Here is a 24,563-nt window from a genome sequence, read left to right on the forward strand (position 1 = left end):
ACCTTCAGGCATTTGGAAATTGCTCCCAAGGATGAACCAGACTTGTGGAGGTCTACAATTTGTTTCTGAGGTCTTGGCTGATTTCTTTTGATTTTCCCATGATGTCAAGCAAAGAGGCACCGAGTTTGAAGGTAGGACCTTGAAATACATCCCCAGGTACACCTCCAATTGAATCAAATTATGTCAATTAGCCTATCAGAAGCTTCTAAAGCCATGACATCATTTTCTGGAATTTTCCAAGCTGTTTAAAAGCAGTCAACTTAGTATATGTAAACCTCTGACCCACTGGAGTTGCGATACAGTGAATTATAAGTGAAATAATCTTTCTGTAAACAATTGTTGGAAATATTACTTGTGTCATGCACAAAGTAGATGTCCTAACCGACTTGCCAAAACTATAGTTTGTTAACAAGAAATTTGTGGAGTGGTTGAAAAACGAGTTTTAATGACGCCAAGCTGAGTGTATGTAAACTTCCGACTTCAACTGTATATCTTTTTCAAGAACACATACATTAACATCTACAGTACATATGATCTGAAAATGCATATATTACACAGCATATATTTTCTTCATAAAATGTTTTGTAAAATATACCATGTATATATTTTCACACAAATAGAAATATAGAGTACATTTGATTTTTAAATGCACGTACAAAACGTATAGTGCATACACTCAGAGTCAAGACATATTGACACACGTGCGTGCCTAGTTTACCTCACTCTGCATTTCTGAAATCTGTTTGGCAAACTCTATCTCCTTTGTCCCCGGCAGCTGGGAGAAAATGCTGCTGGATATCTCCTGTTTCCCTTTCTGTTTGTATTTATTCTGAAAGACACAACAAGACTCCGCAGCTCAGAACAAAACTGCCATTTTGATCTTGTATCAGTCCATTATCATAGCCTGTTGTATTACAGTAACATCCATCCATCCACCCACCTCACTCTGCAGTTCTGTCACTGTTTTAGCAAACTGAATCTCAGTGGTTTCTGGAAGCTGAGAGTACAGGCAGGTCAAACTCTCCTTTTTACCGCCTTCTTTGTACTTATTCTGGAGAAGAAGAGGTGTGTGTATGCTTCAATTTCAATGAAAAATGATTAAGAAATGCTGTTTTATTGGGAATGCTAATTTCGTACAACGGAGGACACCTGAGACTGATAACATTGTTGACTTGTCTACCTCACTCTGTAACAGAGAAGCCTCTTTTGCGTGCTGGGTATCCATAGTCTCTGGTAACAGGGCGTAGAGACAACTGGAGGCCTCTTTCTTCCCTGCCTCCTTATATTTAGTCTGCGACGCAATGAAAACACTCATGTTATTTCTGAATTTCCTTGTCAGCACACTAACTGTTATCAAATAGAGATGATATCTACCATATCTATTTATCAGCTGTGTTTTCCAACTCCGGTCCTCCAGTATCCCAACAGCACACATTTTTGTTGTAGCCCCAGACAAACTCACCTGATTCAACTAATTGAAGGTTTGATGATTAGTTGACAAGTTGAATCTGCTGTGCTTGTCCTGAGCTACAACAAAAAATGTGTACTGTTGGTGTTACTGGAGGACTGGAGTTGGTAAATACTGCCATACAGTGTGGTCATTGGAACTTGCCTGAACATACCTTTTGTCTGTAATTATTATTGTTCAGTGTACTTGAGACAGCAACTAAATAGAAAGGAAGTGGCAAAACAATCAAGAGCGTCCAAGTCTAACCTCACTCTGAAGTTCGGTCACAGCCTTCACAAACTGGGTCTGTTTGGTCTCTGGTAGTTGAGAGTAAATGCAGCTAGTGATACTCTTCTTACCTTCCTCTTTGTACTTGTTCTAGGACACCAATGGGAAGAAACACAGAATAGGACTCAGTTTGACTTTTGGATTTAGACACTGGGGATCTGTAGAGAGGGTTGTTAGTCAGGTGTTATTGGGGGTGACTTAGAAATAATCAATAATATAATCAATAATAAAAACTTTCACTGTCACTAGTGTTAAGCCGAAGCTTTGGCTGTTTGTTCTTTACCTCGCTCTGTAGGTCCGAGACTTTGGCAGCAAACTGGGTCTCTGTAGTCTGGGGGAGCTGAGAGTACAGACTACTGGACTGGGTCAGTTTCACATTCTCCTTGTACTTGTTCTGGAAAGACAACAAATTGGAACCCTCATTAAGCTCTAGGATGATATTTTCACTTAGCACAGCATTTATTTCAAAATGAGTAAGTACGGTTAAAAACACCGCCTTTATGTGCATCTTAGAATTGGTGGAATATAGTATGAGGCACATAGACCTTTACCTCACTCTGTAGCTGGGAAGCCTCTTTGGCGTGCTGGGTCTCCAAAGTCTCTGGTAAGGTGGAGTAGAGAGAAGTGGAGGCCTCTTTCTTCCCTGCCTCCTTGTATTTAGACTAGAAGACAAAATACGACATGATATTATCTCACATAATAGGTAACGAGTAATTTCTTATTTCAACATTGACATACAACTTATGAATTATAATGTGCTGAATAAAATGTTCCTCTTTTCAACGACTTGCTGAATGCGCTTCCCGCAATAAACATTGTCACTGTATCTTATCACCGTCTCTTTCACCACTTAAGAAGAGAGCGTAGAGAGACATGCTTATCAATAAGGTAGGTTGTCTACGTCTATTTAAGAGAGGAGATAGAGGAGGCATCTGCTGTGATACCATGCAGGAGTGTGATGGAAGCTGCTGGTTTGTCATCACACAATTAGTAGAACAACACTGTGAGCCCCACCTGAGAGATTTCTTGAGACATTTCTTTAGCGAACTTGGTCTCCATGGTTTCAGGCAGTAGTGCGTACAAGCAATTGGACAGTTCCTGGGTGTCACTTTTGTAATTTTGCTGAAAGGTACAGAAAGTGTTGACAAAAATTAATAAAATATTTTTGTCAGGATTGAAAATCAAGATTAAACTGTTTCAGTTGGTAATGAGTGAATGCAAGGAGACACAAACAAATGATTCCTATAGTAACATGATCAAAATGAAGAACTACATGCACACACATTTTTTCTTTGTGAGTGTTTCAACTAGACATTAGAAGGAATATTTTACAACACATAACTTTTGTGGAACAGGTATAGATAGACATTCTACATTGACTGATCAAAGTGAAACAGTAAAGTAATCTGAGCAACAACAAAAAAAACTTTACCTCACTTCGGAATTCTGATTGCTGCTTGGCAAATTGTGTGTCCGCTGTTTCTGGCAGCAAAGAATACAGGGTGTTGGAAAGCTTCTGTTTACCATCCTCTTTGTATTTCACCTGAAAAACACATCTCTTTGATTTCTGTGGATCCAGGTAATGTGTCTTTTAAATGGATGTTTTTGCAAAAGGCTTGTTGGCATAAGTTTTTCATGATGCCTTACCTCACTATAAATATCACGGTGCTCTTTGGCTAGTTGGGTCTCTGTCGTTTCTGGAAGCAGGGAGTACAGAGAACTGGAGGCACCCTTTTTGCCACCTTGCTTGTATTTCAGCTAGAGAAGGAAAAACAACGTCTATGGTGATCATGATGATTACGATCAGAAAACATATTTATTCTGAGGGATACTAGAGGATCTGAATAGCTGAAGATATCTATATGAGGCATAACGTCTTAATGTATGGAATACTGTATGTGTAATAAACTATACCTTAACCATATTTGTACACTACATATTAAAGTATACTGTATATAAGTGTATATGTGACAGTAGATGTGTAAAAGTACACTGTTAATCTACCTCACTCTGTAGCAGAGAAGCCTCTTTGGCGTGCTGGGTCTCCAAAGTCTCTGGTAAGGTGGCATAGAGAGATATTTGCTTCTTTACTGCCTCTCTATACTTTTTCTAAAACACAAAGTTTTGTTTTTTTTGTTTAGTTTCCAAGGTCTGCTACATCTTTACGTGCTCCCTAAAAGATTCCCACTCAAATCTTGAGAAAGTCGGTTACATTTTACGTAGACCATCTGTCACGGTCTACATAAAATTGTCATAATCATGACAAACATAAACAATCATTACAGTTGATGTCAGTTTATTAAAACATACTTTACACTCTCATTACACAATACATTTGTTTGCTACGCCATTTAGCTGGTATAAACATCGTTGGTGTCATAACAGTGTAAAGTCAGTTGTCATAATCCGACACCAGCTGTCACGACTGTATTAATAATCTGTTGGGTGACATAAAACCTGACACTGTTGTTTAACCCATGATGAAAAGTTAAAGTAGTGTCACCAAAGTCTGTTATCTAAAGTCTTACCTCACTCTGGAGTTGGGAAACAGCTTTCAAAAACTGCGTCTCCTTGGTCTCTGCTAGTTGAGAGTAAACGCTTGTCGAAAGACTCCTTTTCCCATCTTCTTTATACTTGTTCTGATGGACATAAAAAAACATTACACTTGTTCCTTTAGATGATGTAACCAAATGATGACATGGATTGCATTGGTGCTAATAAGCCTAGTAGACAGAATCACAGTAAGATGATTTGAAGTGTTCTAGCTAGCTACCTCACTTTGGAGCTCTGTAAGCTCTCGGGCAAACTGGATCTCTATTGTGTCAGGAAGTTGAGAATACAAGGAAGTTGACATGTCCTTTTTGCCTCCCTCTTTATAGTTATTCTGTCAAAAAAAAGAAGTACTGAATGTTGTAAAAGCTCATTATCAGCCAGAAAAAAGTAATGATGCAAAAAAAGCACTGGTAGCATATAATGCACTTGAATACAGACCCCATGAATTATGTGTGTGTGTGTGACTCACCTTGCTCTGTAGCTGGGAGGCCTCTTTGGCGTGCTGGGTCTCCAAAGTCTCTGGTAAGGTGGAGTAGAGCGAAATGGAGACCTGCTGCTTGCCTGCCTCCTTGTACTTGGCCTGCCGCCCACACACACACATTCATTTGCAAATCTCAGTTCTAGAGTCAGTGGCAATTATTGTCACCAATGACATTCACTGTCATTGGTGGTTGTTATCAGTTCCATACACATGGGCCTCGACTGTCCATCCTCCCTCTAAGTGTCTCCTCTTATCTCTCGACCTGCCTGTCTTTAAACTGACCCCACAGCCCAAGCCAATACCCTACCACCAACCTGCCTGTTTTTAAACTGACCCCACAGCCCAAGCCAATACCCTACCACCAACCTGCCTGTTTTTAAACTGACCCCACAGCCCAAGCCAATACCCTACCACCAACCTGCCTGTTTTTAAACTGACCCCACAGCCCAAGCCAATACCCTACCACCAACCTGCCTGTTTTTAAACTGACCCCACAGCCCAAGCCAATACCCTACCACCAACCTGCCTGTTTTTAAACTGACCCCACAGCCCAAGCCAATACCCTACCATCAACCTGCCTGTTTTTAAACTGATCCCACAGCCCAAGCCAATACCCTACCACCAACCTGCCTGTTTTTAAACTGACCCCACAGCCCAAGCCAATACCCTACCACCAACCTGCCTGTTTTTAAACTGACCCCACAGCCCAAGCCAATACCCTACCACCAACCTGCCTGTTTTTAAACAGACCCCAATATCCTACCACCAAAATAGACCGTTCAACTTAGTCTCTGTTTAAAGTCTATGTTTTCATAAGGTCTCCATTTATGGCTATATTTCTTCCCCTATCCAAACTTCACCATGACATTCTAATAGCCTACAACTCCTTTATTAACTGTTTGCAATGCAGTAGTTTTGACTTAGCTACAACCAGCATAGTAAAGGCTTTCAGAAGAAATCAAGAAGAGGAATAATTCCACACACAAGCTACAAGTCACAAGCTACCCAATCAAATCTAAAAAGGTACATTTTTATATATATTTATTTTACCAAGATGGAGCAAGCTGTTACTGTTGGCCATGAAAAGCAAACGACATTTCAGGACAACAGCTTAGTTTGTGTGAGTGAAGTCGCTTTTTTTTAATCACACATTTTAAAACAACCCTGTGAGCCCCACCTGAGACATTTCTTGAGTCATTTCTTTTGCGAACTTGGTCTCCATGGTTTCAGGCAGTAGTGCGTACAAGGTATCGGGCAGTTCCTCGATGTCTCTTTTGTACTTTAACTGGAAAAGTACAAAACATATCCCCAGAAGTTGAAGAGCAAGTCATGTTCGGTACTGAGAAATTGAAAGGTTGTTAATAAACACAACTTGAAATGGAAATACATTAAGGAAATTACTAAATCATTTCAGAAAAGTAACTTTTTTTGTGACATTCGTAAAGAGAGGAAACAAATTCACAAGAACCTGACAACAACACACGCATAACATTTCTTTGCAAACGAGACTAAACTAGAAATAGTCAAATAGTTGATTTAGTGGTAAAACAGATGCTGTACCTCACTCTGTATTTCTGACATCTGTTTGGCAAACTGAGTGTCTGCTGTTTCCGGGAGTAGAGAATAAAGGCTTGAGGAAATGCCTTCTTTACCCTGCTTTTTATACTTCACCTAGAACAAAGTCATAATGCATGTTTCATGTCCCTATTTCAATAGGCACATAGGAAAACTATATTAAAATGCTTCTGTCTAATCCATAAATGTAATTGTTGACCAGTAAAATGGAGGACATGAGAGGAGGCAGAATCCACAGTATTTGGCTGTTGTGTTGGCCTGACTATACTATTTTGTACCTCGCTCAGCATCTCAGAGTGCTCTTTGGCTAAATGAGTCTCTGCCGTCTCGGGGAGAACAGAGTAATGAGAACTGGACATCTCCCTTTTCCCGGCATCCTTGTATTTGAGCTGGAAAAGAGGAAGCAAAATCATAGATGTTTTATAGCACCTGATTAAAATATAGCATTTCTAGCTACAACACAATATTGAATTACCAGAATTGAAATGTAATTACACCTCATAATTTTAACTTCATTAAGTCATTAGAAAGTGTGTAGGACTAAATGGCGAATCCTAACTTCTACTGAAGTCAAATTTTCACTTAGTCACCCATTGATGGGTTAGCTGACAACACCATGAAAATGATGCGCACGCTTCAAATGGGGCAGAAGTTCATATGTTGTTGTGATTCTGGATGGCCAGATATCTAGCAACAATGACAAGAAACTGTCATGTGGGGAATCGTAGGTGTCTCATTTCAGCTTGTCTTATCTTGTTCTTGATACCATGTCTTGTTTTGAGGTGTTTTGACTGATGTCATGTTAATGCTAATGATATTAATATTAGCATTGACATGAAATGAGTCAAAACATCTCTAAATAAGACATGGTATCAAGAACAAGATATTATGACCAAAATTCGTTAGCTAGCTAACCAACAACTGTAACGATGTATTTGAGAGACAACAAGTGCTCAATGTGCTAATGTATTTATGTTTTCAATAAACATTGGAGATAAAATATAGTTTACCTGTTGTCAACAAACTAAGACAACCCCGTCTGTTTTGCCCCATAGTTGAGAATGCGTCGGTTTTGTTGCTAAACAACCAACCCGTCTATAGACATCAATGCATGAATAAAATAAAATAATTGGAAGTCAGGATTCGCCCCTACAGTAAGTGCTTATTTTATTAGCCGTGCTACTGATAAAGCAGAGATGTCCTATAAGTGTGGTGAGGGGACGTCAGTGTTCGTGCTGTAGGCCTACTGTACTGTACCTGGCTCTGAAGCTGGGAGACCTGCTTGGCATGTTGGATCTCCAGAGTCTCTGGCAACACAGAGTAGAGAGACTTTGCCTTATTCTTCCCTGCCTTCTTGTACTTAGTCTGAAAGAAAATCATTCAAACCAATGCAGATAAACAACATATACTGTAATTGACTTCACCTCTATATCAGAGGTTTATCTTTGGCAAGAGCCATAAAATCTGGAAATTGCTTCTCTCACAAACATTGTCATTGAAGTACGAAAATCTATGTGAACCTCTTCTCACCTGACTTTGCAGTTCAGAAACATTTTTGACAAATTGGGTCTCCATGGTATCTGCTAGTACGGAATAGATGCTTTGGGACATACCCTTCTTCCCACTCTGTTTGTACTTGAGCTAAAGAAAAGACAATGAATCCATGACGGATTTTAACATTAACTTAAAATTATACTTCCACAAATGACACGATTAAGTCGTATTTAGTTACTCTGCGGATAACGCTGATATATTCATAAAGATTTCTAAGTAGTCCTAAAAAATCTGCAATGTTCCTATTAGCATTAATAATCATGTCTTTGAGGAAAATTTGTGCTCACCTCGCTCTGCATCTCTGTGAGCTCTCGAGCTCTCTCTGTCTCCATCGTCTCAGGGAGTTGAGAGTAAGCCGAACCAGAGAAGACTTTCTCACCTTTGTATTTGAGCTGGAAAACAAAGTAATGGATGTGAGTTGAGGTGGGCCTCCGTGCTTCAGCAAACAAAGTAAAGTAGAAGAGCTGCTGCTCAACAACAGAGACAGGAATAAAAAACTATGGCTTACCCTAAAGAAACTTCCAATAGTGTAGTTATTTATGGTAAAGGCATTGGAGCACTCAAATAACACAAGTAGAGATTTGCTTCATCTTAGAACGCTCAGGCTTTATTCCATTAGATGGACAGGTACACTGATGTTTGAAACTGATTTAATCTGAATTAGTTATGACGAAAAATGTAATGTACAGACATCAGATGGGCAGCTCATGTTCTTACCTCACTCTGTAGCTGGGAAGCCTCTTTGGCGTGCTGGGTCTCCAAAGTCTCTGGTAAGGTGGAGTAGAGAGAAGTGGAGGCCTCTTTCTTCCCTGCTTCTTTGTATTTTGTCTGGAAAACAACAGCAACAAAAGACACAGTGGTGTAAAAAGTATACAATTGTCATACTTGAGTAAAAGTAAAGATACCTTAATATCAAATCAAAATCAAATCAAATGTATTTATATAGTCCTTCGTACATCAGCTGATATCTCAAAGTGCTGTACAGAAACCTAGCCTAAAACCCCAAACAGCAAGCAATGCAGGTGTAGAAGCATTTAATAGAAAACGACTCAAGTAAAAGTGAAAGTTATCCAGTAAAATACTACTTGAGTAAAAGTATTTGGTTTTAAATATACTTAAGTATCATAAGTAAATGATCAAATATACTTAAGTATCAAAAGTAAAAAATCATTTCGAAATCCTTATATTAAGCAAACCAGACGGCATAATTTTCTTGTTTTTTATTTATTTACGGATAGCCAGCAGGACGCTCCAACACTCAGACATCATTTACAAACGAAGCACGTGTTTAGTGAGTCCAACAGATAAGAGGCTGCAGGGATGACCAGTTATGTTCTTTTGATGTGTGTGTGTGAATTTGACAATTTTATTGTCCTGCTCAGCATTCAAAATGTAATGTGTATTTTTGGCTGCCAGGGAAAATGTATGGAGTAAAAACTACATAATTTTCTTTAGGAATGTAGTGAAGTAAAATTTGTCAAAAACATAAATAATAAAGTACAGATACCCAAAAAACCTACCTAAGTAGTACTTCCAAGTATTTTTACTTTACACCACCGCTATTTTTGTAGACATAATACAAATGTACAGGTATTCTCTGACTAAAATACATTTTTTGTACATAAAGATTGATAAAGTAAAAGGATAAATGTTTCTGTGTTTCTCTTGGAAAGGGAATTCCTCATTCTCTGGCTTCAGTTATTGACAAAAGGCAACATCCAATTTTGAGAATCACATTTTGTATAAATCAATGAATTTATGTTAATGGGGGATTTACAGTAAAATAACTGAAGTTAGTACTGTATTTAGCCCATGTTGATGTTTGGTGATTTTAAACAGATATTTACCTCGCTCTGCATTTCAGACATCTGCTTTGCAAACTGTGTCTCTGCTGTCTCGGGGAGCAGAGAGTAGAGGTTGATAGAGTTCTCCTCAGTATCTTCTTTATACTTGATCTGGTATAGTAAAAATGGAAAGACAACTTAAGAACCAGAGATAGTTGAGACCAAGCCTACAAAAGCATTATTTATTTATTTAACTAGGCACATCAGTGAAGAACAAATTCTTATTTACAATGACAACCTGGACGACGCTGGGCAAATTGTGTGCCACCCTATGAGACTCCCTATCACGGCCAGTTGTGATACAGCCTGGAATCGAACCAGGGTCTGTCATTTTTCCTGGAGCACTGCGATGCAGTGCCTTAGACCACTGCGCCATTCGGGAGCCCGAGTGGCGCATTACCAAACAGCAGTAAGAAAACCTTGGTATAGTATGTGTTCTCTTCCCCTTTAGTTATTTAGATATATTGGATATGAAGAGGCGACATGAAACATTTACCAGCGCTGACCCACAAACCAAAATACGTGATAGCCTGAATGAAATTATTAATGCACATTTTTTGGGGGGAGAATGCACATTGTACTCCCTGTGTATTCGTACAGCATATACACACAGCATTTACCTCACTTCGCATTGCTGATTGTTGTTTCGCAAAATTAGTCTCAATTGTTTCGCGCAGTGTAGAATAAAAACTGGGGGAGGTGTCCTTTTTCAATCCTTCCTTGTACTTTAGCTGGAATAAAGGAAACATCACATGAAAACATTGGTTTGAGATAAATGTAATAGCACACAAATAGCATTAATCAAGCACCTGGTTTCCACTGGTTTCTCTTTTCATTCAACCTGGACTCATGGGTAGACGTAACGTACTGCAGTAAAAGTACATTTGGGACACTCCAATTAGTATGATATGTTACACTTCGTATGGTATGTATTAATTTGTGGATGTCCATCAGCCATTTCTTATGATATGTTATGAATTGCAATTTGTACAATATGTTACAAATTGCAATTCGTAAAATATATTACGGATTTGCAAAACATATGAAATGTTACGAATTCCAATTTTTAAAGTTAGCGAGGTAACTAGGTGGCTAATGTTAGCTAGGGTAGAGGTTAGGGTTTGGTTTAAGGTTAGGGTTATGAGTTAGGTTAAAGGGTTAAGGTTATGGTAAGGAGAAGGGTTAGCTTACATGCTAAGTAGTAAGTGCTAAAGTTAACCGTGATGATTAGAACAAGCAACCTTTGGTGTTGCTAGACGTTTGCATTATACACCCATCCCACCCACCTGCTTTTATTTTTGCCTTAATTAAGTAACCTGTTTTATGCAACCATACCAAACATATCACACTAATTTGAGTGTCTTGAATTTACACTGAGTATACCAAACATTAGGAAAACCTTCCTAATATTGACTTTAACCCCCTTTCGCCCTCAGAACAGCCTCAATTCTTCAGGACATTGACTCAACAAGGTGTCGAAAGAGTTCCACAGGGATGCTGGCCCATGTTGACTCCAATGCTTCCCACAGTTGTGCCACCTTTGAGTGGTTGACCATTCTTGATACACTAAGGAAACTGTTGAACGTGAAAAACCCAGCAGCGTTGCAGTTTTTGACACTCAAACCGGTGCATCTGGTACCTACTACAATAGGTAGTTCAAAAACACTGAATGGCACAGATAAACAATCCATGTCTCAATTGTCTCAAGGCTTCAAAATCTTTCTTTAACCTGTCTCCTCCTCTTCATCTACACTGATTGAAGTGGATTTAACAAGTGGCATCAATAAGGGATCATAGCTTTCACCTGGATTCACCTGGTCAGTCTATGTCATGGAAAGAGCTGGTGTTCTTGATGTTTTCTATACTCAGTGTACATTTACTATGTATGTTACATCTCTTCTATGAAATCAGGCTGTTTCATTGTACCACCACCATTCTTTTCTACATGCTAAATAGTCTGCAGATTTACTACATGTGTGAGATTATATGCAGGTAATTGTGAATACAGTATGTCTTTATACTCTACCTCACTCTGTAGCTGGGAAGCCTCTTTGGCATGCTGGGTCTCCATTGTTTCTGGTAAGGTGGAGTAGAGAGAACAAGAAACTCCCTTCCTCCCTGCTTCTTTGTACTTCATCTAAATTGAGGAAAAACAGATAAAGCATTTTATTCAGTATTTATATCCAATGAATTTATTCAAGGATCTGTATAATTTTAATGGGCATCGCCACACCGTAAAGAGGTTACCATGAATTTAACAGAAACTTACAGGCACCTCAGTGGCAAGTCAAATTCTGTATTTCATATTTCAGTACACTTACTGTAATATAAACATGATATCAAAGCAAGTACTGTGTAATGACTAAGTACAATATCGTAAAATTGACTATATTATACTGTAAAATAGTAAATGCTGCCTTAATCGGGATGAATAAATAAATTAATGGATGATTGACATTCATTGAGGGTAGGGATTGTATTTCACAGTATTTTACTGTAATTACAAGAGATTGGTGCAAGCAGGTTGGCTGCTAGGTAAAGTGTTTACATGTTACAGCATTTGAATTCATATACGGTGTTTTATATCACTTACACTTCTAGAGGACTTAAAAAAGGCTTCCAAACTAGTAGCGAAACAGACCAAAAGCTCATGGCAAAATGCTCAACCATTCAAGGTTGCATCCACCCCAATCTGTCCCCTATACATTTTAAATTAATAGGGCACTATAAACACATAGGAGTTAAATTGGTACCGTATTCTCACTCACGGGTGCAACAAATAGCCTCTTACAAAGCACGCCTCAAAATATGTTAATAAGCCAGAAACAACAATACCATGCATTTTGAATGGTACTGTATGGCACTAATGGTCAACAGGTTTTTGGAGCTTCAAAGATACGGTACTTTATTCTGTGGGGTGGAAATACAGTACCATTCGAAATACAGCAATTCTTCCCTTATACCCACAACATTTTCAGAAATAACTTACTGTTGATAATTCCCCCAAATACCACATAAATTACAGTTTTCCATTACAGTGCATCATTCCAAATGGAACAAACATGTTAGAACAATTTCCCTATACTGTAAGGAATAATAGTTGCTAACCTCACTCTGAAGTTCAGATACAGCTTTCGCAAACTGTGTCTCGGTGGTTTCTGGAAGCTGAGAGTAAACACTTGTGGAGATACGCCTTTTTCCTTCTTCTTTGTATTTATTCTGGAAAAAAGGAAAATTTTGTGATATATAATGAGTCAATTTTTTTGGTTAATTCTCAATCATTATACAGAAAAACGCCCAAAACAGAAGTTATGAACTAAATGTCTAGCCACCTCACTCTGCATCTCTGTCATTTCTCTGGCAAACTGGATCTCTGTGGTCTCTGGTAGTAGAGAGTAGAGAGAGGTTGAGTTGTCCTTCTTTCCACTCTCTTTGTATTTGATCTGAGAAACAGAGAGAGATGAGTAAGTATTAACACTCGTTTAATGATCTCAATCCAGGCACTTGTGTAGATATGAAAGTATTGGATACAATGCCTTCAGAAAGTATTCATACCCCTGGACTTATTCCACATTTTGTTGTGTTACAGCCTGAATTCAAAATGGATTAAATAGATTATTTTCTCTCACTACAAACAAAACCCAATAGTGACACAGTCAAAACATGTGTTTAGAAAATGTTGGCAAATGTTTTGAAAATGAAAATGAAATATCTCATTTACAAAAGTATTCACACCCGAATCAATACTTTGCAGAAGCACCTTTGACAGCGATTACAGCTGTGAGTCTTTCTGGCAATGTTCCCTCTAATGTTTTGGGGCACTTGAGCACATTTTTGGTCTGGTGAGCGGAAACTTGAATGTTGTGAGAATTTTGTGCAACTTCCGGCTCGCGTTTAGAGTGAACACTGAGGCTGTACCATTACAGTTTTAGACAGTAGCCAATAGGCTATCGTGGCTATTTGAGCATAATGTAGGCCTACCAACAAAACAAATGGCGCAAATCCCATCACATGGAAATAGCTTTTAATTTCTATGATATAGCCTACAGTAGCCTATACATTTTTACATTATGAAGGGCTTGACATTAATTAATGATTTTTTATTTAGTCTGTAACACCATGGGCCAAATAGGTGACTGTAAATTGCATTGTATTGTGTTGTATGATGCAAGAAACCACTTTACAAAATAAAATAAATTATTATTACCATACAGAGAATTAGACTACGTAGACTACCCCTCTGCCTATTGGCTTATTTACATATTCAAGCCTGTCTCAAAATACAACACTGCCCATTTAATTAAGACAAAAGGTTTTTTACCTGACTCCCTTTTCAAAGATAGCTTGAAATGTAGCTTACACATTTTGTGCTCTTGTAGGAAGCAGTAACTCCCCATTGCTGCCCTAGACGTATCTATAACTGGGCTAATAACTAGCTAACTAGCAAAGAATTTTAACGTTCACACGCGGCTCTGAACTGATCTGAAAAAAGTGTATTCATTCACTCGGGGTGATTGAAAGACCCCTCATGGGCTACCTGCCCAAATGTTACTTTGATGTGCTCTGGCTCTGCCTACAGCAAAATCACAGACTCAATCTTGCAAAGTTAGATTTGTTTTGGTTTGTTGCATTGAAAAGGGGCTGATATAATGTCGATTCGATCACAAAAAAACATTGATTTATATAGTGCAAACTAATGGGGTGAACTCAGTGAAGTTCAATCTCTTGCGTCTCTTGATACTTTGCTTTCTGGGTCTTGAGCTCTTCAAGACCCAGAAAGCAATGTTCCCTCACCTGGATTGTGCAACATTTGCCCATTATTCTTTTCAAAATTCTTAAAGCTCTCTCAAATTGGTTGTTGATCATTGCTAGACAACCATTTCCAGGTATTGCCCTAGATTTTCAGGTAGATTTAAGTCAAAATTGTAATTTGGCCACTCAGGAACATTTCCTGTATTCTTGCCCGAAACATAACAATTTGTATTCAGGACAAAAAGGGAATTGCTTTGCCACAATTTTTTTGCAGTATTACCTTAGTGCCTTATTGCAAACAGGATGCATGTTTTGGAATATTTGTATTCTGTACAGGCTTCCTTCTTTTTACTCTGTCAATTAGTTTAGTATTGTGGAGTAACTACAATGTTGTTGATCCATCCTCAGTTTTCTCCTATCATCACAGCCATTAAACTCTGTTGCTGTTTTAAAGTCACTTTTAGCTTCAAGGTGAAAACCCTAAGTGGTTTCCTTCCTCTCCAGCAACCGAGTTAGGAAGGACGCCTGCATCTTTGTAGTGACTGGGTGTATTGATACACCATCCGAAGTCTAATTGATAACTTCACCATGCTCAAAGGGATATTCAGTGTCTGCTTTTTGTTTTCTTTCACCCATCTACCAAATGTTGCCCTTTTTTTGCGAGGCATTGGAAAACCTCCCTGGTCTTTATGGTTGAATCTGAGCTTGAAATTCACTTTGACTGAGGGACCTTACAGATAATTGTACTGTATGTGTGTGGTACAGAGATCGGGTAGTCATTCGAAAATGATGTTAAACACTAACACTATTGCACACAGAGTCCAACTTATTATGTGACTTGTTATTTAGGCTTGCCATAACAAAGGGGTTGAATGCATATTGCCTCAAGGTATTCCAGCTTTTAATTTTTTATTAATTTGTAAACATTTCTAAAAACAAAATTATGGGGTATTGTGTGTAGATCAGTGACACAAAATCTGCATTTAATACATTTTAAATTCAGGGTGTAACACAACAAAATGTGGAAATAGTCAAGGGGTGTGAATTCCTTCTGAAGGCACTGTACTCAGGACAATTGTTTCTGAACCCGGATTATGTCTGAAGACATCTGGAGTGGCAATGGAAGTTGCTAGCAGAATGACTATAACGCAAATATATTAATGCCAGGAGCATTCGTGCTCACCTTGCTCTGCATCTCTGTGAGCTCCCGAGCTCTGTCTGTCTCCATCGTCTCAGGGAGTTGAGAGTAAGCCGAACCAGAGAAGACTTTCTCACCTTTGTATTTGAGCTGGAAAACAAAGTAATGGATGTGAGTTGAGGTGGGCCTCCGTGCTTCAGCAAACAAAGTAAAGTAGAAGAGCTGCTGCTCAACAACAGAGACAGGAATAAAAAACTATGGCTTACCCAAAAGAAACTTCCAATAGTGTAGTTATTTATGGTAAAGGCATTGGAGCACTCAAATAACACAGGTAGAGATTTGCCTCATCTTAGAACGCTCAGGCTTTATTCCATTAGATGGACAGGTACACTGATGTTTGAAACTGATTTAATGGATGTTTGTCAGTAACAGGAAGGGTTTCCTCTGAATTAGTTATGACAAAAAATTTAATGTACAGACATCAGATGGGCAGCCCATGTTCTTACTTCACTCTGTAGCTGGGAAGCCTCTTTGGCGTGCTGGGTCTCCAAAGTCTCTGGTAAGGTGGAGTAGAGAGAAGTGGAGGCCTCTTTCTTCCCTGCTTCTTTGTATTTTGTCTGGAAAACAACAGCAACAAAAGACACTGCTACTTTTCGAGACATAAAAATAGACAGGTATTCTCTGACTAAAATATTTTTTTTGTACATGAAGATTGATAAAGTAAAAAGGATAAATGTTTCTGTGTTTCTCTTGGAAAGGGAATTCCTCATTCTCTGGCTTCAGTTATTGACAAAAGGCAACATCCAATTTTGAGAATCACATCTGGTATAAATCAATGAATTTATGTTAATGGGGGATTTACAGTAAAATAACTGAAGTTAGTACTGTATTCAGCCCATGTTGATGGTTGGTGATTTTAAACAGATATTTACCTCGCTCTGCATTTCAGACATCTGCTTTGCAAACTGTGTCTCTGCTGTCTCGGGGAGCAGAGAGTAGAGGTTGATAGAGTTCTCCTCAGTATCTTCTTTATACTTGATCTGGTATAGTAGAAATGGAAAGACAGCTTAAGAGCCATTAAACAATTCTAATCACTGACCCACAAACCAAAATATGTGATCAAATTATTCATGATTTCTGAGATTGTAATTTTCTTGTAGTTATTTTGCAAGAATGCACATTGTACATACATGCTGTGTATTCTAACAGGATATACACATATACACACAGACATATATACCTGGCTCTGCATTGCTGACTGTCGTTTTGCAAAATTTGTCTCAATTGTTTCGGGTAGCGTAGAATAAAAACTGGGGGAAGTGTCCTTTTTCAATCCTTCCTTGTACTTTAGCTGGAATAAAGGGAACGTCACATGAAAACAATTTTTTCAGACACATTTCATTGCCAACTAATAGCCAATAATAAAGCACACTTTAACCTGCATATCTACCACAGCATTCTGCAGTGATACACCAACCCATCTGGTTTGCACTCACTGGGACTATCATTTATTTTTCAACATGACAATGACCCAAAACACACGCCCAGGCTGTATAAGGGCTATTTGACCAAGAAGGAGAGTGATGGAGTGCTGCATTAGATGACCTGGCCTCCACAATCACCTGACCTCAACCCAATCGAGATGGTTTGGGATGAGTTGGACGCAGAGTGAAGGAAAAGCAGCCAACAAGTGCTCAGCATATGTGGGAACTCCTTCAACACTGTTGGAAAAGCATTCCTCATGAAGCTGGTTGAGAGAATGCCAAGAGTGTCATCAAGGCAAAGTGTGGCTACTTTGGAGAATCTCAAATCTAAAATATATTTTTGCTTTGTTTAACACTTTTTTCGTTACTACCTGATTCCATATGTGTTGTTTCATAGTTTTGATGTCTTCACTATTATTCTACAATGTAGAAAATAGTAAAAATAAAGAAAAACCCTGGAATGAGTAGGTGTGTCCAAACTTTGGCTGGTACTGTATATATATATACAGTATATACATGATATTTTTATTGTACCATTTTTCTGTACAGGCTAAATAGTCAATAATACTGAATAATAGATATATGTGTGAGATTGCAAGTATGTGTGAGTACAGTATAGCTTTATACCAGTGTTGGGAAAGCTACTCTGAAAATATATTTTACCAAGCTACACTAAAGCTACCCTTAAGGAAAATGTAATTTACTTAGTAAAGTTACTTTGAAAAAGTAGTTCACTACATCCAAACGACAAAATTATTATACGAAAATCTGAAATGTCATAAACGAGAAATTGCAAGAACAGATCACTTTGAGGTCATACTTTAACAGAATGTGTAATTTAGCCTATTAGAATAAAAAACATGAGTTGGTGCACACCCAGAAAAATTATTTGGTGTGGAGGTGCTGACTAACGGCGAATAAACTCTAAAAATAAAGAGACTCCATATATAAACTCCCGTATATATATTCCCATTACTGTGCTGAGAGAAGGACAGTGTACCGTCTAGCCATTACTCCCAAGTACTTGAATGAGGTGACTACCTCAAGCTCTAAACCCTCAGAGGTAGTAATCACACATGTGGGGAGAGGGGCATTTTTCTTACCAAACCAAATTACCTTTGTTTTGGAGGTGTTTAGAACAAGGTTAAGGCCAGAGAAAGCTTGTTGGACACTAAGAAAGCTTTGTTGAGAGCGTTTAACACAAAATCCAGGAGGGGCCAGCTGAGTACAAGACTGCATCATCTGCATATAAATGAATGAGAGAGCTTTCTACTACCTGAGCTATGTTGTTGATGTAAATTGAGAAGAGTGTGGGGCCTAGGATCGAGCCTTGGGGTACTCCCTTGGTGACAGGCACTGGCTAAGACAGCAGATGTTCTGACTGTATACACTACACTCTTTGAGAGAGGTAGCTAGCAAATCAGGCCAAAGACCGCTCAGAGACACCAATACTCCCTAACCAGCCCACAAGACTGGAATGTTCTACCGTATCAAAAGCCTTGGCCAAGTCAATAAAAATAGCAGCACAACATTGCTTAGAATCAAAGGAAATGGTGACATAATTTAGGACCTTTAAGGTTGCAGTGACACATCCATAACCTGAGCAGAAACCAGATTGCATACCAGAGAGAATACTATAGACATCAAGAAAGCCAGTCAGTTGATTACTGACAAGTTTTTCCAACACTTTTGATAAACAGGGCAAAATAGAAATTGTCCTTTAACAGTTAGGATCAGCTTGATATCCCCCTTTAAATAAAGGATGCACCGTGGCTGCCTTCCAAGCAATGGGAACCTCCCCAGAGAGGAGAGAGAGGTTAAACAGGTCAAAAATAGGCTTGGCGATGATACGGGCAGCAACCTTAAAGAAGAAAGGGTCTAAAACATCTGACCCAGATGTTTTTTTGGGGTCCAGTTTAAGGAGCTCCTTTAGCACCTCGGACTCAGTGACCGCCTGCAGGGAGAAACTTTGTAGCATGGCAGGGTAAAAAGATTGAGGAGCATCGGGGCTAGTCGCATTAGAAAGGGTGGGAAATGAGAAAATGTTGGACGGGCAAAGAGGCATGGTTGAGTCAAATAGGAATCCTGACTTAATGAAGTGGTGATTAAAGAGCTCAGCCATGTGCTTCTTGTCATTAACAACCACATCATCAACATTAAGGAACATGGGCAGCTGTGAGGAGGAGGGTTTATTCTCCAGGTCTTTAACCGTTTTCCAGAACGTCTTGGGGTTAGATGCACAGAGAGAGAACTGCTCCTCAAAGTAACTAACTTTGGCTTTCTGGATAGCCTGAGTGCACTTATTTCTCATTTGCCTGAACGAGAGCCAGTCAGCCTGAATATGCGTGTGCCGAGCATTTCGCCAAATGGAATTCTTGAAGTGGAGTAACTCTGCCAGATCACGGCCGAACCAGGGGCTGAACCTGTTTTTAAATTCTCATTTTCTTTATGGGGGCTTGTTTGTTAACAATACAACTGAAAATATAAAAAAATAAGTTCCAAGCGACTTCGTCAGAGGGGATCAAGCTGATTCAATGCCAATTTACAGAGGCTAGGTCATGAAGGAAGGCTTACTCATGAAAGTTTTTTAGCAAGTGTCTATGACAAATCAGGACAGGTCGTTTCACCCTGCAGGCATTATGAACACAGGCTGTAAAACAGTGATCACTAAGGTCACACCAGACTGATACCTATCAGGATTATTTGTGAGGATAACATCAAGGAGAGTACCCGTTTCTGGGTGTTTAGAGTCATACCTTGTGGGATTGGTGATACTCTGAGAAAGATTTAGGGAGTCCCATTGCTTAGGACTTGGTCAGCTGGTTTAAGCATGTCCCAGTTTAGGTCACCTAGCAGGACAAATTCAGACTTAGTATAAGGGGCCAGGAGAGAGCTTAGGGCCTTTAGGGTACAGACCGGTGCTGATGGTGGACGATAACACCCAGCAACGTCATCAAAGAGCTATTTGAAAGTTGAATGCTTAAAACCAGCAAATCAAATTGTTTGGGGAGAGACTTGGCGACAACCGAGCCCTGAAGGTGTTCCTTGGTAAAGATTGCCACTCCACCACCTTCGAAAGATCTGTCTTGCCGAAAAAGGTTATAACCAGAAAGGGTAACATCAGTGTTCAAAACACTCTTTCTTAAACACGTCTCAGTAATGACCAACACAACTAGATTGGAGCTGTGTGCAATAAATATACAGTATATATTAAGTATTAAAGCACAATTGTACTGTATGCTAGCATGTTTTTCACACTGGCTTAAGCCATGGAGGGAGCAGGCCAGCCAAGGCAACTGTTGCCTAGCAACAACTGCCTCGCACAACCACCGCCACCGTTCAGTCCCTTCATATTTCACCCAATCACTTCTCATTGCACTTTCAGTTCATACGCAACAACTGTAGTTTAGACATCGACCACAACCACACAACTACTTACCACAACCACACAACTACTGACCACATATATTGACCAGAACAACACAGCTACAGGTCATAACTACTGAACACAACTCCTGACCATTACTGACCACAACTACTGTCCACAATCACACAACTACTGAACCACACAACTACTGAACTAAAGTACTGACCAAAACTACTGACCAAAACCACACAACTACTGACCAAAACCACAGAACCACAACTACTGACTACAACTGCTGACCACAACCATACAACTACTGAACCACATAACTACTGACGACAGCTACTGAACTAAAGTACTGACCAAAACTACACAACTACTGACCACACAACTACTGAACCACACAATTACCGACCACAACTACTGACCACAACCATACAACTAATGACCACAACAACACAATTACTGACCACAACTAATGACCAAAACTACTCACCACAACAACACAATTACTGACCACAACAACACAATTACTGACCACAACTAATGACCAAATCTACTCACCACAACTACTGACCAAAATTACTGACCACAACCACACAACTTCTGACTACAACCACACAACTGCTGACCACATCTAATGACCACAACCACAAAACTACTGACCACAACCACACAAATATTGACCACACAACTACTGATCAAAACCACACAACTACTGACCACAACCACAACTTCTTCCATTATCACAAAAATACTTGTAAAAAGCTAAAGCAAGCCCCACAACTTTATTTGTAATGTTACCATCTAGTTAACAACTGAAAACACTGCCAAGAGATTCAACCAGAGGGGACTGCTCAACTCAGTTTAGGTCCACCAAATTTGTCCAGATAGCTTTTTCAGTCAGAGGTGTCTGGATTATGGAACACCCTGCCAACCAGTGTGAGAGAGTGCAGTACCTTTGTTAGCTTCAAGGCAAATCTGAAATAGTGGCTAAAGGCAAACCAGTCATGTGAACATAAAAACATTCAGACTCTTAAGATGTCAGATACTGACAAAGGCTCATTTAAACTCTGATGTAATATCATTATATTGTCTATTGTATTTTTCAATGTTTTATATATAGAGATATTTGAATAGTGTTTTGTATTGTAGCATTGTAATGATATAGTGATGTTGATTGTTTTCTGCCCAGGGACTACAGATGGAAACTTGCTATCTATCTAAATCTGGTGCAATGGCATATTGTACATGGCCCCTGACAAATAAACACATTTTAATTTAGTTCAACTGCCACCAAGCTACAGCAAAATGCATTTAAATTACTAGTTGAACTACATGTAGTTCAGTACTCCCCATTACTGTTTATACTCTACCTCACTCTGTAGCTGGGAAGCCTCTTTGGCATGCTGGGTCTCCATTGTTTCTGGTAAGGTGGAGTAGAGAGAACAAGAAACTCCCTTCCTCCCTGCTTCTTTGTACTTTATCTAAATTGAGGAAAAACAGATTCAGCATTTTATTCAGTGTTTATTTCCAATAACTTTGCTCAAGGATCTATACAATTTTGATGGGCATTGCCATAATTCCAAATGGAACAAATATGTACGAAAATTGTCCATTAACTGTAAGGGATAATAGTTGCTAACCTCACTCTGAAGTTCAGATACAGCTTTCGCAAACTGTGTCTCGGTGGTTTCTGGAAGCTGAGAGTAAACACTTGTGGAGATATGTCTTTTTCCTTCTTCTTTGTATTTATTCTGTAAAAAAGGAAAAGTAGCCTATTATGAGATATAATACATGACCAAAAGTATTTGGACACCTGCTAATCGAACATCTCATTCCAAAATCGTTGGCATTAATATGGAGTTGGTTCCCCCTTTGCTACTATAACAGCCTCCACTCTCCTGGGAGGGCTTTCCACTAGATGTTGGAACATTGCTGCAGGGACTTGCTTTCATTCAGCCACAAGAGCATTAGTGAGTTTAGGGACTGATGTTGGGCGATTAGGCCTGGCTCGCAGTCGGCGTTACAATTCATCCCAAAGGTGTTCGATGGGGTTGAGGTTGGGGTTCTGTGAAACCAATCAAGTTCTTCCACACCGATCTCGACGAACCATTTCTGTAAGGACCTCGCTTTGTACAAAGGGGCATTATCATGCTGAAACAGGAAAGGGCCTTCCCCAAACTTTTGCCACAAAGTTGGAAGCACAGAATCGTCTAAAATGTAATTGTATGCTGTAGTGTTAAGATTCACTGGCACTAAGGGGCCTAGCATGAACCATGAAAAATAGCCCCAGACCATTATTCCTCATCCACCAAACTTTACAGTTGGCACTATGCATTGGGGCAGGTAGCGTTCTCCTGACATCCGCCAAACCCAGATTTGTCTGTCGGGCTGCCAGATGATGAAGCGTGATTCTTCACTCTAGAGAACGCGTTTCCACTGCTCCAGAGTCCAATGGCAGGGAGCTTTACACCATTCCAGCCGATACTTGGCATTGCGCATGGTAATCTTAGGCTGTGTGCTTGGCCTTGGAAACCCATTTCATGAAGCTCCCGACAAACAGTTATTGTGCTGATGTTGCTTCCAGAGGCAGTGTGGAACTTAGTAGTAAGTGTTGCAACCGCGGACAGACGATTTTTACACGCTACGCACTTCAGCATTCGACGGTCCAGTTCTGTGAGCTTATGTGGCCTACCAGCCGTTGTTGCTCCTAGACGTTTCCACTTCACAATAACAGCACTTACAGCTTACCGGGGCAGCTCTAGCAGGGCTGAAATTAGACAAACTGAATTGTTGGAAAAGTGGCATCCTATCACGGTGCCACGTTGAAAGTCACTGAGCTCTTCAGTAAGGCCATTCTACTGGCAATGTTTGTCTATGGAGATTGCATGGGTGTGAGCTCGATTTTATACACCTGTCAGCAACGGGTGTGGCTGAAAAAGCCAAATCCACTAACTTGAAGGGGTGTCCACATACTTTTGATTATATAGTGTATAATCTTTCTATTATTTGGGTGATTCGCCATCATTATACAGAAAAGCGCCCAAAACAGAAGTTATTAACTAAATGTCCAGCCACCTCGCTCTGCATCTCTGTCATTTCTCTGGCAAACTGTATCTCTGTGGTCTCTGGTAGTAGAGAGTAGAGGGAGGTTGAGTTGTCCTTCTTTCCACTCTCTTTGTATTTGATCTGAGAAACAGAGAGAGATGAGTAAGTATTAACACTCGTTTAATGATCTCAAGCTATGCACTTGTGTAGATATGAAAGTATTGGATAGGTATAAGAAATATGGTATAAAATACACCTAGAAAGACGGAAAGGTAGAGCTGCTACCTTATTGCTTATACTTATCTATTTATTTTAGAGCTACATCAAGTGCCCAAGGGAATTGTTTCTGAACCTGGCTTATGTCTGAATAAATGTGGAGTGCCAATGGAAGTTGCAAACAGAATGACTATAACAACATTATGTTAATGCCAGGGGCATTCGTGCTCACCTTGCTCTGCATCTCTGTGAGCTCTCGAGCTCTGTCTGTCTCCATCGTCTCAGGGAGTTGAGAGTAAGCCGAACCAGAGAAGACTTTCTCACCTTTGTATTTGAGCTGGAAAAAAAGTAATGGATGTGAGTTGAGGTGGGCCTCCGTGCTTCAGCAAACAAAGTAAAGTAGAAGAGCTGCTGCTCAACAACAGAGACAGGAATAAAAAACTATGGCTTACCCTGAAGGAACGTCCAATAGTGTAGTTATTTATGGTAAAGGCATTGGAGCACTCAAATAACACAGGTAGAGATTTGCCTCATCTTAGAACGCTCAGGCTTTATTCCATTAGATGGACAGGTACACTGATGTTTGAAACTGATTTAATGGATGTTTGTCAGTAACAGGAAGGGTTTCCTCTGAATTAGTTATGACAAAAAATTTAATGTACAGACATCAGATGGGCAGCCCATGTTCTTACCTCACTCTGTAGCTGGGAAGCCTCTTTGGCGTGCTGGGTCTCCAAAGTCTCTGGTAAGGTGGAGTAGAGAGAAGTGGAGGCCTCTTTCTTCCCTGCTTCTTTGTATTTTGTCTGGAGAACA

The 24,563-nt window shown here is 39.5% G+C and overlaps 1 protein-coding gene across 6 annotated transcripts in view; it reads right to left on the reverse strand.

Moving 5' to 3' along the window:
* Positions 1-24,563, reverse strand: part of LOC129859150 (nebulin-like) — a 67,421-nt gene that overhangs the window by 23,136 nt on the left and 19,722 nt on the right. For all 6 annotated transcript variants that reach the window (XM_055928554.1, XM_055928552.1, XM_055928556.1 and 3 more), the window contains 34 exons: positions 24,443-24,553; positions 23,983-24,087; positions 23,565-23,675; positions 22,130-22,240; positions 21,860-21,970; positions 16,873-16,983; positions 16,565-16,672; positions 16,139-16,249; positions 15,678-15,782; positions 13,075-13,185; positions 12,851-12,961; positions 11,769-11,879; positions 10,363-10,473; positions 9,746-9,853; positions 8,616-8,726; positions 8,186-8,290; positions 7,875-7,985; positions 7,602-7,709; positions 6,623-6,733; positions 6,330-6,440; positions 5,947-6,054; positions 4,758-4,868; positions 4,509-4,619; positions 4,264-4,374; positions 3,740-3,844; positions 3,383-3,493; positions 3,168-3,278; positions 2,750-2,857; positions 2,287-2,397; positions 2,019-2,129; positions 1,715-1,825; positions 1,181-1,291; positions 941-1,051; positions 719-829 (listed from right to left, as the gene is read on the reverse strand). In XM_055928554.1, the coding sequence (XP_055784529.1) occupies positions 719-829; positions 941-1,051; positions 1,181-1,291; positions 1,715-1,825; positions 2,019-2,129; positions 2,287-2,397; positions 2,750-2,857; positions 3,168-3,278; positions 3,383-3,493; positions 3,740-3,844; positions 4,264-4,374; positions 4,509-4,619; positions 4,758-4,868; positions 5,947-6,054; positions 6,330-6,440; positions 6,623-6,733; positions 7,602-7,709; positions 7,875-7,985; positions 8,186-8,290; positions 8,616-8,726; positions 9,746-9,853; positions 10,363-10,473; positions 11,769-11,879; positions 12,851-12,961; positions 13,075-13,185; positions 15,678-15,782; positions 16,139-16,249; positions 16,565-16,672; positions 16,873-16,983; positions 21,860-21,970; positions 22,130-22,240; positions 23,565-23,675; positions 23,983-24,087; positions 24,443-24,553 (3,735 nt within the window). The remainder of the gene's footprint in view (positions 1-718; positions 830-940; positions 1,052-1,180; positions 1,292-1,714; positions 1,826-2,018; positions 2,130-2,286; positions 2,398-2,749; positions 2,858-3,167; positions 3,279-3,382; positions 3,494-3,739; positions 3,845-4,263; positions 4,375-4,508; positions 4,620-4,757; positions 4,869-5,946; positions 6,055-6,329; positions 6,441-6,622; positions 6,734-7,601; positions 7,710-7,874; positions 7,986-8,185; positions 8,291-8,615; positions 8,727-9,745; positions 9,854-10,362; positions 10,474-11,768; positions 11,880-12,850; positions 12,962-13,074; positions 13,186-15,677; positions 15,783-16,138; positions 16,250-16,564; positions 16,673-16,872; positions 16,984-21,859; positions 21,971-22,129; positions 22,241-23,564; positions 23,676-23,982; positions 24,088-24,442; positions 24,554-24,563) is intronic.

The sequence above is a fragment of the Salvelinus fontinalis genome, chromosome 7 (assembly GCF_029448725.1).
Source record: "Salvelinus fontinalis isolate EN_2023a chromosome 7, ASM2944872v1, whole genome shotgun sequence".
Taxonomy (NCBI): Eukaryota; Metazoa; Chordata; class Actinopteri; order Salmoniformes; family Salmonidae; genus Salvelinus; species Salvelinus fontinalis.